This window comes from Malurus melanocephalus, unplaced genomic scaffold (assembly GCF_030028575.1).
Source record: "Malurus melanocephalus ecotype Western Australia unplaced genomic scaffold, MMel_1.1 scaffold_170, whole genome shotgun sequence".
NCBI classification, from domain to species: Eukaryota; Metazoa; Chordata; class Aves; order Passeriformes; family Maluridae; genus Malurus; species Malurus melanocephalus.
This window is the reverse complement of record NW_026623402.1, coordinates 1,221,827-1,237,213: the sequence shown is the minus strand read 5'-3', so window position 1 is coordinate 1,237,213 and position 15,387 is coordinate 1,221,827. Positions and strand designations below refer to the sequence as shown.

The window sequence follows — 15,387 nt, the reverse complement described above, 5'->3', positions numbered from 1 at the left end:
GTGGTGACAGCCGTGCTGTGAGCAGGGCGTGGGGAGCTGCAGCAGCAGCAGCAGCAGCTCGTTGAGGCTCTTTGAGGAAGCAATCAGTGGGCGGGCAGGAAACTCATACCATTCATTACTGACGCCAGGCCGGCAGGAAGGGGAGTCCGCATCGCCACCGCATCCCCACCGCGCGCGCCGAGCCGGCACCACGCGTCCCTGTGACACCCCAAAGCAGGGCCATGGCGTGCCCCGAGGTGGGGTCACCCCAGTGTGCTCATCCCAATACCCACAGCCACACCAAACCCTTCGGGCTGSTTGTGCCCCTCTCCAGCATCCCTGGGGAAGAGGGCAGACAGTGGGAGGCACCAGCCCCGTGCACCCTCACATCAGCCTGTGCCTTTTGGGGGTTCTCCTTCCCAAATCCTGAGCCRGTGAGATATTTCTGACCACACAAACCTCATTTGCAAAGCACCCCTAGTGTGCCAGGGCTGCGCTCAGGAGCCAACCCTGGCCATGCTCAGACCCTGAGGGAACAGGAGATGAGAGGTGCGGGTGGCCCCAGCCCCTCTCTGCGTCCTGGTCCTCAATGTGCCGCCCCCAGGTACCCGCTGTTCCTTCGGCTCRGGTTTTGTCCCCCTTGGCCCCCTTTAATTAGATCAAGGAGCAGCGGGGCAGGAGCCAGGAAGGGGCCTCAATAGGTTATTGTTGCCCTAAATTGTAACCAGCACTGGTGGGGTTGGGTTACCGGCTCCGACTCGGGGTCACCGACCAGACCCCGCAGCCGCGCGCCCGGCGGCCGGCACAGCACTGCCTGGGGACGGTGCTGTCACCGCCATGGTGACAGGAGAACAGCGGCTTCCTTGTGTCACCGCATCTTTTGGTGTCCTGAAAATGTCTCCWGGGAGGCTGGGGGTGCTGCGCCAGCTCAGGGCTATGGCTGGGACGGTAGGGATGAGGTGCCCGGGACAGCTGAGGCCCCAGGGAGCCGTGTCCCCATGGCAYGTGCCAACAGTGGGCATATCCCTGCAGGGCAGGATGGTGGTGGGGCTGAGGGATGGGGACAGCTGATCCCCACCACCCTTCACAATGCAAAGTCTGACAGAACCGTGAGGTGCTGGAGCCTGGGACTGCCTGCAGGAGGGAGTTGGCACAGCAGGATGTCTGTGAAGGGATTTGGGGCTGTTTGGCTCCCYCAGCGCTGGAGCAGGACATGGAGGGGCCAGGTGGTTCCTTAGGACACTGCCCAGGGGGGCTCAGCCCCTAAAACCCAACCCCTGCCCCTGCCCCAGTGGAAGCCTGTGGCTGAACCAGCTCCTGGGGTCAGGCTTGCAGTCCTGGCATCTCCCAGCTCCGGCCCTCCTGTGCAYCAGGGCACCTGACCCCACTGAGGCACACGTCCCCACTGTCACCCTGCCACCCCTTGTCAGGCACCAGCTGCAATGGGACCTCAGGGGCTGGTCCTGGTCCCATCCCGCCTGGCACCCTCTGCACTGCTTTTTCCTGGAGCTTAGCAGCCCTTTTGGGTTGTGGTGGGTGTTTTGGGAGTCTCTGACAACACCCACCCTGGAAGGAAGAGCCCCGAGCAGGACAGGTCCATTCCTGTCCTCGTCCCTGTCCCAGTCCCCTTGCCAATCCCAGAGGCGCCTGGGTTGACATGTGCTTGCCATCAGTGGGCAAGGGGTTTTTCCTGCCCTGGATTAGCTGCCACCCTCAGACACAAGGAAGGGGAGAGGCCACCCCACCCCACCAGGTGTCACCCCAGTGGGACCCATCCCCATGGGGCTYCTGGCCAGCCACATGAAAGGGTCAAGGCGGGGCAACCACCCAGCCCATGTCGCCTGTCCTGTAATTCCACTGGGTAAAAATAGCCCAGTGCTGGGGCGGGATGGCAGCGCCAGAATCACTCCCAGATGGGCCATGGCCTCGATGGCCAGACGGTGCTCCCTGGCCTCTGCAGCTTTCCAGGAAGCTGATGAGCTCCAAAGTTCTTCCTGGCAGCACTGGGGGCTGTGTGATGGGCACACACCTGCCCTCCCCCAGAGAGTGGGCATCCAGACCCCTGGCACYGAGGCATGACCCCTTGGGGCTCTGCTCCAGACATGGGGACCTGGGGGACCTGGGGGACCTAACTTCAGTTTCCGTGGGGCCATGCCAGGGGCAAGGGGTGATTTTTTTGGAGACCGGAGCCCTCCAGCCTTGCCACGTCAGGGTGCAGGCAGGATTTGCCCCGGTGAAGCCAATGGCTCCTCCCGTTGTGGCTCCCCGCCGAGCCCCCATCCTGCCGGTGGCTCTGGCCGGGGTTCTCGCTTACCGGCCCCGCTGGATTGCACAGCGAGAGGGATTTTTTTTGGGTCCATTTCAGGGGGTTTTGCAATCCTTCCCGGCGCTGATTCAGCTAGCAGGAATTAGCAGCGCCRCACGATGTGCCGCTCAGAGCCGCTCTTGGCGTGCGACGGGGCTGGCAGTGGCCAGGGGAATTTTGTGCTGGGATTCAGGAAGCCACAGGGGCTGGGCAGTCCCATTTTGGGCACTGCCACCTACTGCAAAGCTGCCCGGGTGCAGACACGGGTGTGGGTGGGGGCRAAGCCCTGCCCTGGCTGCAGTGTCCCACTCACCTCTGTGCCACAGCTGAACCTTCCTGCCCCCCTTGTGCAGCTGGCACACTAAAATCTTTGGCTTGGGGTGTCCCAGGGGTGTTGCACCTGCCAAAGCTGAGCCCTCACCTTGATTCTGCCCTTCTGGCATCTCCACTGTAGCCCCATGAGTTTGGAGCCACTGGAAACCCCTCCAGAGCAATGGCATCAGCTGAGGTGCCAAGGGAGTCCCCGGCACGCACCCGGCATGTGGGGGATGCCCTGCAAAGCTCCTGCTCTAATTGCAAGAGGGGAAATCAGCTTCATTGGGGGAAGGGCACACCAGGGAGGCAAAGGAGGGGGATGTGAGGAGGCAGGAGAGGCTGGAGGGTTCCTGACGGGCCGGTGCCGACGCGGGGACACACCCGGGGCTGGCCCGGGCTCGGGGGGCTGTGGCGGCGGTGACCGGGGGCACCCGGCGCGAGGCCGCGGCTCCGCCAGGGACTTTTCTTCTCTCCTCCTCGCGAGGCTGGAAAATATACAAAGCTCGCAGTGAAAATATTTACACAGCAGCAATTTTGGGAGGAATTTGGGATGTTAATTTGAAAAATCTGTGGGGAGAGGACCACAATGGGCCCTTTGAGCGGGCGAGCGTGGCCATCGCAGCGAGCTGCCCGCGCCGGCGAGGGGCCCCTCCTGCCGCTGCGCCGGCTCTAATGGGAGCCAGCCCTGCCGGAAGCCCACCTGGGAGCCGGGGGGCTGCGCCAGACGGCCCCGCCGACGCCCCGCGCCCCTAATTGCATCCAGAGCCGCTCCCTGCCCCGGGCGAGCGGCACCGCGGGGCCGGCGGGGTCAGGGCCGTGTCCCGCGGCGGAGCGGCCGGCCCGGAGCGGCACGGCGGTGACCCTCGGCTTCAGCCCCGCGCTGYGCTCATTCTCTCCAAATCAAACATACCTCGGCGGGCAGGGCCCCAACCTGGAAAATTCCAGCCCGAAAGATAAAGGATTGGAAAACGATTAAAACCAGAGGGTTGGAGCAGAAACCACTTGGCAGCGGGAACCTGCTGAGCTTCGGCTCCCAGCCCACCCCGCCAGGGCCAGCGCACAAAACCGGCTGTTCCCGGGGCCGGGCAGCGGGGGCTCTGGCTGCGGCCCCCGGGCTGGGGGGGCCACGGAGGCTGACACTTGTCACGGGCGATTTGGGGGTCCCGGTGCCGCCGCGGGTGACGTCAGGAGGTTGGGCTGGGCTGTTTGTCCCGCAGCTGGCCCCGGAGCCATCTGGCAGGCAGAGAGGGATGAAGTAAGGCTGAATGATGTGCAGGGTAGGGACTTATTTGAACCCCGTGGCCTGTTTTGGGAACACGTCCTCAGCACCCGAGGTGGGGGGCAGCGCCTTTAGGGTAAAAACGCCCGAAGTCGGGAAAATTCCCCCCTCCCTTGCCCTGACTCATCCCGGCGCTCGCCAACAACAACGGGAGGACACGGCTGACCTTCCCGCTCCTCTGCAGGGGACATGCTGCGCTGCCCACACCCCTGCCTGTGATGGGCAGCGCCTGCCAAGGTGCWCAAGGCTGCACAGAGCTTTTCCTTGTTGTTATTTTAATTATTTTGGKTTTTTTTTTCTTTTTTTTTTACAAAAAGACACTCTTCTCATCTGCCTTACAAAAGAGATGTACACAAACCAGTACTAAAAAAAAAAAGTTTTCCCAGAAGAAATGGGAAATAACGGTGTATAAATATTCTCTCTGAGTTCTTAAAGCTTCAATTCCCGGTTTGCCTGCTCGGCGCTTCCTTTGGCCCGGGGTTCCCGAGGGTCCCAGCACCTCGGCCGGGCCATATTGCTCACATCAGCTTCCAGGGAGTCSAGTCATGGGCTGTGCTCCACTAAAGGACCCTTGTTACCAGCACGTGGGCGTCCTTCAGCCGAGTCACAGCAGCTTTCTCTTTAGCAGGAGCTAAAAAAAGCCCCCCCCACCCCCAAATTAACCCCCTCTTCTCTTCCACTATCCACRTTCTAGGTAAAGTCACAGAAATCAAGGCACAGGGCAGTAAAACTTGTGTCTCCTCCTGAAGCATGGCAGCCTCTTGGAAATTGCACGTTGTGGGATTGGAGGGGTTTCTGCCTCGATTCAGTCAGCTCCTTGGCAACCTGTATCCCAAAGGGACTTGGCCAGGTGCTGCTGCTGGAGCTCAGCCCTCCTGTGTCCTGCTCTGGCAGCCCTGTGGGTTCAGAARTAGGAGGGTTTGAGCCCCGGGGTGTTGTTGTTGCTGGGGTAGTGTGACTGCATGAGCGGCACCTCACACTCAGAGCCACCGGAAAGCATCGCTGCCTCTGGCACCTTGCACCCATGGCTGTTCAAATCCCCATTTTCCAGGCAGGCTTTCACCCCTTCCAGCTCCAGCGGGCCGGCATCCACCCCAGCACCAGCGTGCGCCTTGGCCCGGCGGTGCCGGCGGTAGTACATGGCGGCGGTGACCACCACCACCAACAGCAGCACAGCGGCCAGCGCGGGGACGAGGATCAGGGCGAGGTTGGGGTCCTGGCTCTGGGTGACCGGGGAGTGCTGCTGTAGGCTGAGGGGCAGGGTCTGTGCCTCGGCACAGTGCTCCTCCTTGGGAAGCTCCCCCAGTGCCCCAATGCAGATGCGGTAGGTGCAGTTGGGTTTCAGCGCCCGCACCGTGTACTCGGAGCGCGAGGCTGGCAAGCGCAGCATCACCGGCCGCTTGTCGGGCCCCGACAGGTTGCGGTAGCTCAGGCGGATGCCCTTCAGTGGCACCTTGGACTGGATGTAGTTGTGCAGGTCCACTTTGAGAGAGGTGCTGCCCACCTGGGCGATGCTGACCCCCTGGCCGGGCTGTGGGGCCGGCGTGCCCGGGGCTGGCGTGGTCCCCCTCATCTCCACCTCACAGTACGCCCCAGCAAAGCCCGTGGGGCACAGGCACTCCAGGAGGTTCTGGGCACCCAAGTGGCAGGTGCCGCCGTTCAGACACGTGCGGGGGGGACAGATGGGCACTGGGGGGCTGGTGGGGGCCAGGGCGTCACTGAAGGGCACCAGTGTGGAGCTGCCCTGGGGGTCCCTGGCCCTCGAGGTAGGTGCAGCGGTGCTGGGGGGCGGTGGCAGGCGGTGGGTGGTGGGCAGCGGCGCAAGTGGTGGCAGCGTGGTGGTGCGGGGCGTGGTGGGCGTGGGCGTGGTGGTGGGGCAGCCAAAGTCAACGTACTGCAGGTGATGTAGGAGCTTGCCTGAGTTTTTGGGGGGAAAGTGGCAGCGCGTCTCCTCAGGGCGCCGCAGGACCACGCCGCTGGCGTTCACCCACTGCACCAGCCAGCTCATCTGGCAGATGCAGTTGAAGGGGTTGCCGGCAGCTGTCATKGCCCGCAGCCTGGGGAAGAAGCCGGAGAAATCCCAAGGGATGGTGTTGATGTTGAGGTTGCTGATGTCCAGCTCCTGGAGGTTGTGGAGGCTCTGGAAGTCCTCGGCTGGCAGCTGGGAGATGCGGGCGTTACCGGCCAGGCTGAGCCTGGTGAGGCTGCCCAGCCGCCGTAGCACAGCYGGGACACGCTCCAGCAGGTTGTCAGAGACGTCCAGCTCATGGAGGTTGTTTTGAACCTGGAACAGCTCCTCATTTAAGCTCGTCAGGCCCAGCCCTGCGATCTTCAGGGACTCAATGTTGACAGCATGGAAAGCCCCTGGTGCAATGGCAGGGATCTTGTTCCAGCTGATGTCCAGCAGCAGGAGGTTGGGCAGGTCGAGGGGAGGCACAGCCCTGAGCTGGTTATTCTGCAGCTTTAGTTCCAGCAGATTCTCCAGCGTGTCAAAGGCAGCAGCGTGRATGTGCTGGATCCTGTTCCTCTGCAGGTAGAGCCGCTCCAGCAGCCGCAGCCCATGGAAGGTCTCATTGGTGATCTCCTGCAGCTGGTTGGAGGACAGGTCCAAGTTGACAAGCTCCGTCAGGGGCTGGAAGATGTTTCTCTGGATGCTGGTGATCTTGTTTTGCGAGAGGTCCAGGAGCTGGAGGGCGGGCAGCCCTGCAAAACTGTCCTCACTGAGTGATGTGATACCGTTCTCAAAGACATAGAGGGAGAGGGTGCTGGGGGGCAGCCCCTGGGGCACCGTCTGGCCCCGCCTGGCCGCACACAGGATGGTCTCGGGGTCCTGGCACTGGCAACCCGCTGGACATGCCCCAGCCAGCTCCCCCTGGGCCAAGAGGAGCAGCGTGCAAAGGATCAGCTGGTTCATGGTGTCAGCTCTGCGGAGAGACAAACACAGCCAGGGTTAGGGGATGGGCCCTGCTGTGGGGTACCCAGGACAGGCGGGGCTGTGGGGCACATCTGAACTCTGCTCTGTCTCCAGGGCTGGTAAGAGTGTAGCGACACGAGGGCGGTCCACCCTGGCTCCATGCTCCCTCCTCCCCAGACCCCCAGGATTTGGGGATGCGGTATCTTTGTGCAGCCCAGGCTCTACCATGAGACACGTCCCACTGGCATTGGGGCTGTCTTCAGTGGGGCACCAAGATCTTCCCCAGTACAGGCAAGGGCCCCAACCTCCCCAGCTGCTCGGCAGGGTGCAAATCAAACACGGGGGATGCGGAGAATCAGAGCACCGGGAAAGGGTGGGAGCCTGGCCGGCCTCCCCTGCACAGAGCTCAGCTTAACCCTTTGCTTGTGCCGCTGTCCCAGTTATCACTGGCAGCAGCAATCCCTCTTGGGGACAGGGGCACACAGATGTGACCTGGGCCACAGAGWGGGGCTAGAGGAGCTATTTGTGTCCCCACCGAGTGGAGGACACTCCACCCCCAGCCAGCTCCTGTCCCCACAGGTCACCTTGCTGTTCCCCTCACTGTTGCACTCAACACAGCACTGTGGGCTCTGTCCCTGTTCCTTGAGGACTGGATCAGCAGAGATGGAGGGAGGATGTGCTGGGGTGAGCAAGGCTATAACCACCCCAGCCCCAGCTCCCCATGGATGCCCTGGTCAATGTAGTAGCCACTGTTGTGTCCCATAGGGCTCCTCTCTCAGCCCCATTTTTCAGCCCTTTTAATGACACTAGGCTGGACCAGAGACTCACAGTCCCCTGCCACCCCCTCTCAGGGTCAGAGGTGGCAGACAGGGGGTCCCTGGGTGGGGACGAGGTAAACCCTTCCCCAGCCCCATCTGTTACCACCTCCTCCCTCATCAGAGCTGTTGGAGCGCCAAGCAAACGCCCTCCCTGTGGCTCACAAGGGGCCCCCGCCGTGTGTGGGGGGCTGCAGGTCACACGGCAGCACGTGCTGCCTGCTCCGGCCCCATCGGCGGTGCAGGGACATCACATCCTGCGCCAGGAGGGTCTGGACCTGGGCTTGTCCCCCTGCCGGGGTGTTGGACAGGGTTAACACTGCRGCTGGCTCTGTCATTGCCTCTTCCCGAGCGGGCCCCCCCCAGGGTGGGGTGCACCCGAGGGTGGAGTGAGCCCACGGCTGGGCAGGGTCACCACARCTGCCTGAGTCACTTGGCCTGACCAGCCCTGCCCTGACGTGACCTGTGCCGTCAGCCTCTGACACTGGGGAGGAGCTGTGCCACATCCAAGGGGTCACTGTCACCCAGGGGTCACCRTCACTGCATCCCCTCCCCAGCAACCCCAGCTCAGTCCCCCCGCTGCTGCCAGGTCCCCCTGCACCCCACATCATGGCCAGGCTGCCGGTAGAGTCAAAAACGCATTGTGGAGACTCTGAAGTGCTTTTTGGGGCTGGGGGCAGACCCAGCAGCCCTCAAGGTGGCTCCAGCATCCACAGTGTGGTGGCTGGTGGCAGAGGCCTGGGCGCAGGGTGCCGGCATGCCAGCGGTGCCAYGGTCACACCAGCCCACCCGAGTGGGCAGTGCCGGAGAGGGGCCAGGCCTGCGGGATGCTGGCGAGGCCGGGGCTGGTTTTGCAATGCCAGGGTCGGGTTTCGCTGACGTGTCCCGTGCTGCAACCAGCTGCTGACTCCAAGTCTCTCGTCCCTTTAATTACGCTGGCATTTCCTCCCCGCCTGCCAGGCTCCCCGCTCCGGGCAGGTTCGGCCAGCCCGGCCACGGTCGCACATCCGCGCCTGGCCACGAGCGCCGGGCAGGCTGGCACGGCCCCGCAGCCTCCGCCACCGCCCCTCGGCATCGCCCGCTCCACCGGCACACGCCAGCATCCCGCCCGCGCCCCGCCTCCCCGGCACGATGTTGTTCCAAAGCAGAGAGGGGTTAACCCAGCCCATGACACCCCCTAGAAATGGGGGGGCAGGGGAACAGCCTCCCCAGGTCCTGGCAGGGTCCCCAAGGATGGAGAGGGGGCCCCGTTTCTGCTGGAGGTGTTGGGGCCGCCCTGCCAGCGGCCTGCTGCTGCCTTGGCTGGGCTCCCCCGCGCCTGCACCACAGATATTTGCCGAATTATTCATATTTTCCGGCTGCGGGGAGGATCTGGGCTCAGATTCCCCCAGTCCCGGCTCAGCCTTTCCCTGCCAGCCTGCTGGGGTGGGAGTGCAGTCTCCCCTCCTCCYGTGCCTGCAGCCCCCCAGGCTGAGCCACCCGCTGCCTGCCCAGGTCGGTGACTCGGCAGGGCATGCCCTGCTTTGCACCCGCCCCGTTTTTAAGGACAGGCAGGTCCCCGCGCTGCAAGGTGACACCTGTGCAGGACAGGCTGGAGGATCTGGAGAGTCCCTGCCTTTCCCAGCTCCTTGGGGACCTCACGGAAGCAGCACAGCCGGGATGTCCTTTCCCGCACCGGCAAGTGCAGMCAAACAAAGCCAGTGTTGTTACTGGCCCGTGGGCTGCCACCTCGGCTGGTGGCACCAGAGCAGGAAGAACGGGGGCCCTGCACTGTGCAGTGACAGGGAAGGACACGGCGCCTTTGCCAGACGGGATGCAGATGCTGCTCCCCTCCCTTACACTCCTCAAAACAAGCCGATGTCAGCACGTGCCCCCTCCCGAGAGCCAGCCTGGGGGATGCAGGATTAAGCCCTTAATCCTCCTCCCCTTCAACCCACCCTGTGCCGACGCAGCTCCTACCTCCTCCCTCTCCCCTCCCTATTTAATTAAAGTTTCCGCAGCAGCCCCGCAGGAATGCAGGCCTGGTTATTGCATTCCCCGGAGCACTCGGCAGCCCCTCCATCCCGCTCCTGCCCCTTTGACCCGGCCGCGCTCCCCATCTCAGGTGCTGGCAAGGAGAAAAACCAGCAGAGCCGCTTTGCCGGCAGCCAAACCGCCTCGGGAGGAGCCGGAACGCCGGCGGAGGGTGGGAGGAGGCCGGCGATGGTGCCACGCGTGGCCCGGGCGGCACGGGCAGATTCCTCCGGAGTGACTGGGGCGGCCGCGGCTGTCCCCGAGCGCTTCCTCGTGCCGCGTCCCGCCGGCAGAGCCAGCCGGGCAGGCAGCGCTTGCGTCAGGGCCACCGGCGAGGCCAGGCGGCCTTGGTGTGGTGCGGGGGAAAACAGTAATTAGTGTCATCCCTGATGGCGGCACTGCCCAGCGCCGTGTGGGCAGCGGCACAGCTGGGTCAGGGCAGTCTGGCTGCCCCAGTCCCAGCAGGATGAGACCTGTGGGCGTGGGGCACRCTGGCAAGAGTATGTGTATTGGGGGGACATTACTAGGAGGTTTTGGTTGGGAAGAGGAGTCTCAGAACAGGAGCATCTCTGCTGGCTCCTGTGCAAGTTGCCAGCCTGGGAGGGAGCCAGGTGTGGAAAGGGACATTTACCCCATGGTGGCCCAATGTCACACCCCAGAGGGTGACAGGCGCCAGCACCCTCCCAACACACACTGGGTGACGATGAAGCACATGGGGAGCTGGCGGCAGGAGAAGCAGTGGGGTATCCCTGCCAGCCGGCAGCCAGGCTGGCCRATGGCCCTGCTGGCACCCAGCCCTCTGCGCCAGCCAGAGGGAAACCCTTGTCAGCACCGCCTGGGGACCCGCTTGGCTCCACAGTGGTCAGTGACCCGGGACACCAGCCCCTGAGAACACACAAAATGAGGGCAGCCAAACCCCACCCCAACAAAGCCCTCCACTGAGGAGGGTGGTGGTGGTGGTGGTGGACACTGCTGCCAGCAGCTCCCACCTCTGCGTGACCCCAGCAGGACARCCAGCCACCACGTCTGCTGGGACACAGAGAGAATGGGATGGGCCCAAGACCATGCTGGTCCCATGTGTCCTGGAGCCCTTCTGCTGGCAGAGTGCTTCACTGCCACCCAGCCATGCTGGACGGAGCCATGTTCCACGTTAGCCCCAAACGTATCCCTCCCCTTGGCAATGATGGATGCAGCCCCCGGCCAAGATCCCTGGGGCAGATCTCAGTGCATCCCACGGCAGAACAGACATAGGCAGGGCCAGGGGACCAAGCRCCCTCTCTGCACCCTTGGCCCAGCTCATCGCAGTGCCATGCCCCCAGCCCAGCCGAGGCCCTGCCACCAGCCCAGAGCAGGGGCCAGCCGGGTGCCCCTGGCTCAGCCGAGGCCTCGCAGASAGCACGGTTCGCCGACCCTCGCCTGAGGCCCCGGTGACGCCGCATCACCGTGGGTGCCCAGGCCACACTGGGTGTCCCACGCCTCGGCCCAGGCCCACCAGGGCCCCCTGGGCCCCCCCACCCCCCTGAGTCCGCAGATGCCCGGCAGAGCCCACTCCCTCGTGTGGCCGCCGCCTCACGAGCCCCGGTAGCCGTGCGGAGGGTCGGGCAGTGTGGCGGCCGCGGGACTCACCGTGGCGGGCGGTGCGGGGCGGGCGGGTCAGTCCATAGCAGGAGCACAGCGACGGCCGGGCGAGCGCTCCCCTCTCTGGCGGCGCCGGACAAGGGGGGCGGCATTTAAACCGCGGGGGCGGGGCCTTCCCTCCCGCCGGGCGTTGATTGGCTGAGAGCACTGAGGGGGAGGGGCGGGGCACGGCAGCCATGGAGGCCCCGCCCCCCGCGCACCTGGGGCCCGATGGGGGCGACACCGCAGGGACCCCCGGGACCCCCCGAGCCACAGGGACCCCCGGGACATTCAGGACCTCTGAGTCACAGGGTCCCCTGGGACCCCCAGGACCTCCGGGACCTTATAGTCACAGGAATCCTCAGGACATCCAGAATCTCTGAGTGACAGGGACCCCTGGGACACCCACGACATCTGAGACCTCTGTGTAAAAGGGCCCCCCCGCACCTTTAGGACCTCCAGAAGCTTGGAGTCACAGGGACCCCTGGGACACCCAGGACATGTGGGAGCTCAGAGTCACAGGGACCATCAGAGCACTCAGGACCTCCGGGCCACCAGCACCCCCAAGACATCCCAGAGTCACTTTGAAATTTCAGGAGCCTCCTGAGTCACAGGGACCACTGGGACTCCTTGGGAGCTCATGGGACCCCAGGGCTCCCCGGAGTCACAGGGTTCTTCAGGATCCCCAGGGACTCCCATGAAACCTCCAGGACTTCTGGACCCCCAGAGTCACAGGGATCCCCAGGACCCACAGAACCTTTGGAAGCTTCCAGACTCTCCAAATCCTCCAGGGCCCCCCAGGACCTTCAGCGTCCCTGGGGCTGGGGTCCCTGGGACCGCAGCACCCCTGATGTGTGTACACACAGGTACAGGGGTAGATGCAGCTATAGTTATGTCCCTCATATCCCCAGCRCCCATGGGACCCCTGGCAGCCCTGGTAATAACAAAGGCTGGGTGTCCTTGGCACCTCCAGGAACCCCGATATCCAGTGTGTCCAGGGTAACCAGGGAGTCTGGCACCGATGAGCCCCAGTGCCCTGGGATCCCAGTCCCTCCATGCCCCTGGCATCYCCAGAGCTCCTGCCACCATGTACTGGGGGACAGGGGGATAGTGGGTGGCCCTCACAGGGCTGTCCCCATGACCCTTTGACCACAGAGCTGTGCCCAGAGCTGCAGAACAGCGCTGCCTATTCAGCATGGTGAGGATGGCACAGGTTGAACRGGTGCAACCAGGCACTCAGGGTGCCCTTGTCCCAAACCTGCACCATTGTGGTGGTGRCAGGGCTGGTGACATTGGTGACAGCAGGGCAGGGGACCCCGGTGCCTGCCACGGGCCKCCTGGCGGTGTTTGCCTAGGCTGTGCCAATGGTCCCGGGGCAGGACCGTGCCATACCACCCACAGCTATCCTTCATGGCATGGGATGGCATGGAACAGCTCCCTCCCCTTGGCACAGCCACAGAAATGTCAACCGAAAGTAACAGATTGTCCCTTTGGTCTCTGCCTGCGGCRCTGCCTCCTCCACCCCTGCCGACGGAAGGCCCAGAGGTGGCTCTGTGCTCCCGTCACCATTGTCCCCTCAGGCCACTGAGTATTCCCTGTGCTCCCTCCTGCCACYGAGCGTCCCCCCAGCCATGGTCCCCTCCAGCCATGGAGCAGGTCCCAACCGCCGCTCCCTCCGGCACGAGCATCCCCCAGCCACGGAGCACCCTGGCTGCGGGCTGGGACAGGGTGCGGGACAGGCAGCAGGGACACGCTCCAGCTGGCACAGCCGGGCCGCAGGGCACTCCCGGGGCTGGCCGGGGAGGCGGGCGGTGTGCCGGGTGTGCCACGCGCCCGTCCCGAACTGGCCAAGCCGGCCTGGCCGGCCTCGGGGCAACCCCGCGGGTGCCGGAGGCTTCCCCGAGCGAGGCCGGGTGCCATGGCCGGGCACAGGGAGCAGGGCAGGGAGCCGGATGCCCCACGGCTGGGCACGGCTTTCCAGCAGGCAGTGTGCTGCTGGGGCTGGAAGCAGATGGCAGTGACATTCTGCTGCCAACCTKTCACCCTGCGAGCATCCCCAGCACTGCCATTGCAGCATGGCCTGATCCTGCCCCACACTTCCCCAGGATGGGTTTGGGGTACACTTTGGTGGGGGAACAGGATCCCTTGGGATGCTGTGCCCCTGGGGCCCCCGTCTCAGCACCCCCTTTCCCTTGCAGGGTGACCATCCCGCTGTACGACGCTGACACAGGACTGCTGGTGCTGGCAGGGAAGGTGAGGTCCTGTGGGTGGGGGATGTAGGGAGGCACTGAGGGGACAGGAGGATGCAGGGGGTGTAGTGAGGTGCATGTTGGTGCATGTGGGTGCAGTGGGGGTCTTCCTGTAGCCCCGCTCATTCCCTGTCCCYTCCACATCTCTTCCAGGGAGAAAACCTCCTGTACTGCTTCGAGGTGGCCCCTGCGCAGCCGGCGCTCACCCAGGGTAAGCAGGTCCCATCCCACCCATATCTCCCCGCGGGGCTCACTCCTGCCTGGCACCCACCCCACAGCCATCCTGCCTGTCCCACAGTGACGCAGTGCCGGACAGAGGGCAGCACGCGGGGCCTGGCGGCCGTGCCACGCCTGGCCCTGGATGTCATGGCCTGCGAGGTGCTTCGTGTCCTGCAGCTCACCGACACCGCCCTCGTCCCTGTCAGCTACCTGGTGCCACGCAAGGTGAGAGGGGCTGCGGGTGGCACTGTCTCACGGGTGCCTGGTGTCACCWCATGGGTGACATCTCACCAGCGCTGGGTGACAAAAGGCACCTGGCTGCAGTGAGACCCCAGCCCCCAGCCTAGGGAGAGCAGGAGTGGAGGTCAGACCTGGGTGCTGATGRTGGGTCACAGAGTCTGGGTGCTGGATTTGGGAAGGCGGGTGCTGCACGCAGGATCGGGGTGCTGGAGAGCAGCTGCTGGCAGCTGGGTGCCACCTGCTGGGTGCTGTTGGGCAGTGGGAGCTGGGCACTTCAGGCAGCTGAAGTTTCGGTGCTGGGTAGTGGGGTCTGGGTGCTGGAAGTGTCTGGGTGTGTCCAGGGGTGCCCCAGCTGCAGCAAGATAGAGGATGTGGGATTTCAGGAATACCCAACTCTCCGTGTCCCCTCTGTCACAGTCTGTCCAGGAGTTCCAYGAGGATCTGTTTCCTGACTGCACAGGGACACTGCCAGCCACTGATGCCCAAGGCTGGTGGGCAGGAGACAGCCAGCAGGTCAGCGTAACCCCAGGGGGTGGCCTTGCTGGTGACATTGCCACTGCCCCATGCTCACCGCTGTGCCCAATGCAGGTGGGGARGGTGAGCCTGCACCCTGCACGGAGACCCACAGAAACCTTCACCTCCCCCATCATCGCTGGCACCCAGCAGCCGGCACCAGGCACCGGCCACAGCGACACTGGCCACAGCGATGTGGACACTGGCCACACCGACACCGACCAGAGCGTAAGCATGGGGTGCTGGGAGAGCACTTTGGATGCTGAGGGGGTGGGCGTCCCTGCTGCCCCAGGGAAAGCTGGGGTGCCAGCATCCCCTGCCCACTCACACTCTCTCCCATAGGAGGCCAGTGGCTACTCCTCGCCGTCCTCACTGGCCTCACCAAGCAGTGCAGCCACCTCACTCTCAGCCAGCACTGGCCCCTCTAGTGGCTTTGCCAGCAGCCCCAGCCAGAAGTCCTTGCAGAGCATTTTGGGTGAGTGGGCAGTAGGATGGGCTCAGGGTCTCAGCTGGGGGGAATTTGGGTTGCTCACCCTCCCCTCACCTGCTCCAGGCCCCAGCTCCCGCTTCCGGCACGCGCAGGGCCGGGTGCTGCACCGCGACCACCACCTCACCAACCTGCGGGGGCTCAGCCTCACCACGCCGGGCGAGTGCGACGGCTTCTGTGCCAACCACCAGCGTGTGGCCCTGCCCCTGCTCTCGGCCGGCGGCCAGATCGCCGTCCTCGAGGTACCCAGTGTGGTGTGGAGGCCGGCGTGGCGCTGCACGTGCCATGTTTGTCACCCTCGGCTCTCTCCCGCAGCTCTCCAAGCCCGGCCGTCTCCCCGACGCGGCTGTGCCCACCATCCAGAACGGCGCRGCGGTGGCCGACCTCACCTGGGACCCGTTCGACCCGTGGCGCCTCGCCGTGGGTACGTGTGCCAGCCCCA

The 15,387-nt window shown here is 64.4% G+C and overlaps 2 protein-coding genes across 2 annotated transcripts in view; one reads left to right on the top strand and one right to left on the bottom strand.

Annotated features, from left to right (window-relative positions):
- Positions 1-15,387, top strand: part of CORO7 (coronin 7) — a 35,309-nt gene that overhangs the window by 17,315 nt on the left and 2,607 nt on the right. The window contains exons 10-17 of the mRNA XM_057372415.1: positions 13,436-13,490; positions 13,640-13,697; positions 13,785-13,930; positions 14,363-14,458; positions 14,534-14,686; positions 14,801-14,933; positions 15,012-15,187; positions 15,261-15,369. Of these exons, the coding sequence (XP_057228398.1) occupies positions 13,436-13,490; positions 13,640-13,697; positions 13,785-13,930; positions 14,363-14,458; positions 14,534-14,686; positions 14,801-14,933; positions 15,012-15,187; positions 15,261-15,369 (926 nt within the window). The remainder of the gene's footprint in view (positions 1-13,435; positions 13,491-13,639; positions 13,698-13,784; positions 13,931-14,362; positions 14,459-14,533; positions 14,687-14,800; positions 14,934-15,011; positions 15,188-15,260; positions 15,370-15,387) is intronic.
- Positions 4,240-11,354, bottom strand: VASN (vasorin). The gene is made up of 2 exons (XM_057372411.1): positions 11,247-11,354; positions 4,240-6,802 (listed from the first exon to the last, which is right to left on the bottom strand). Exons 1-2 carry the CDS (start codon positions 11,348-11,350, stop codon positions 4,783-4,785), a joined length of 2,124 nt encoding a protein of 707 aa, XP_057228394.1. The 5' UTR covers positions 11,351-11,354; the 3' UTR covers positions 4,240-4,782.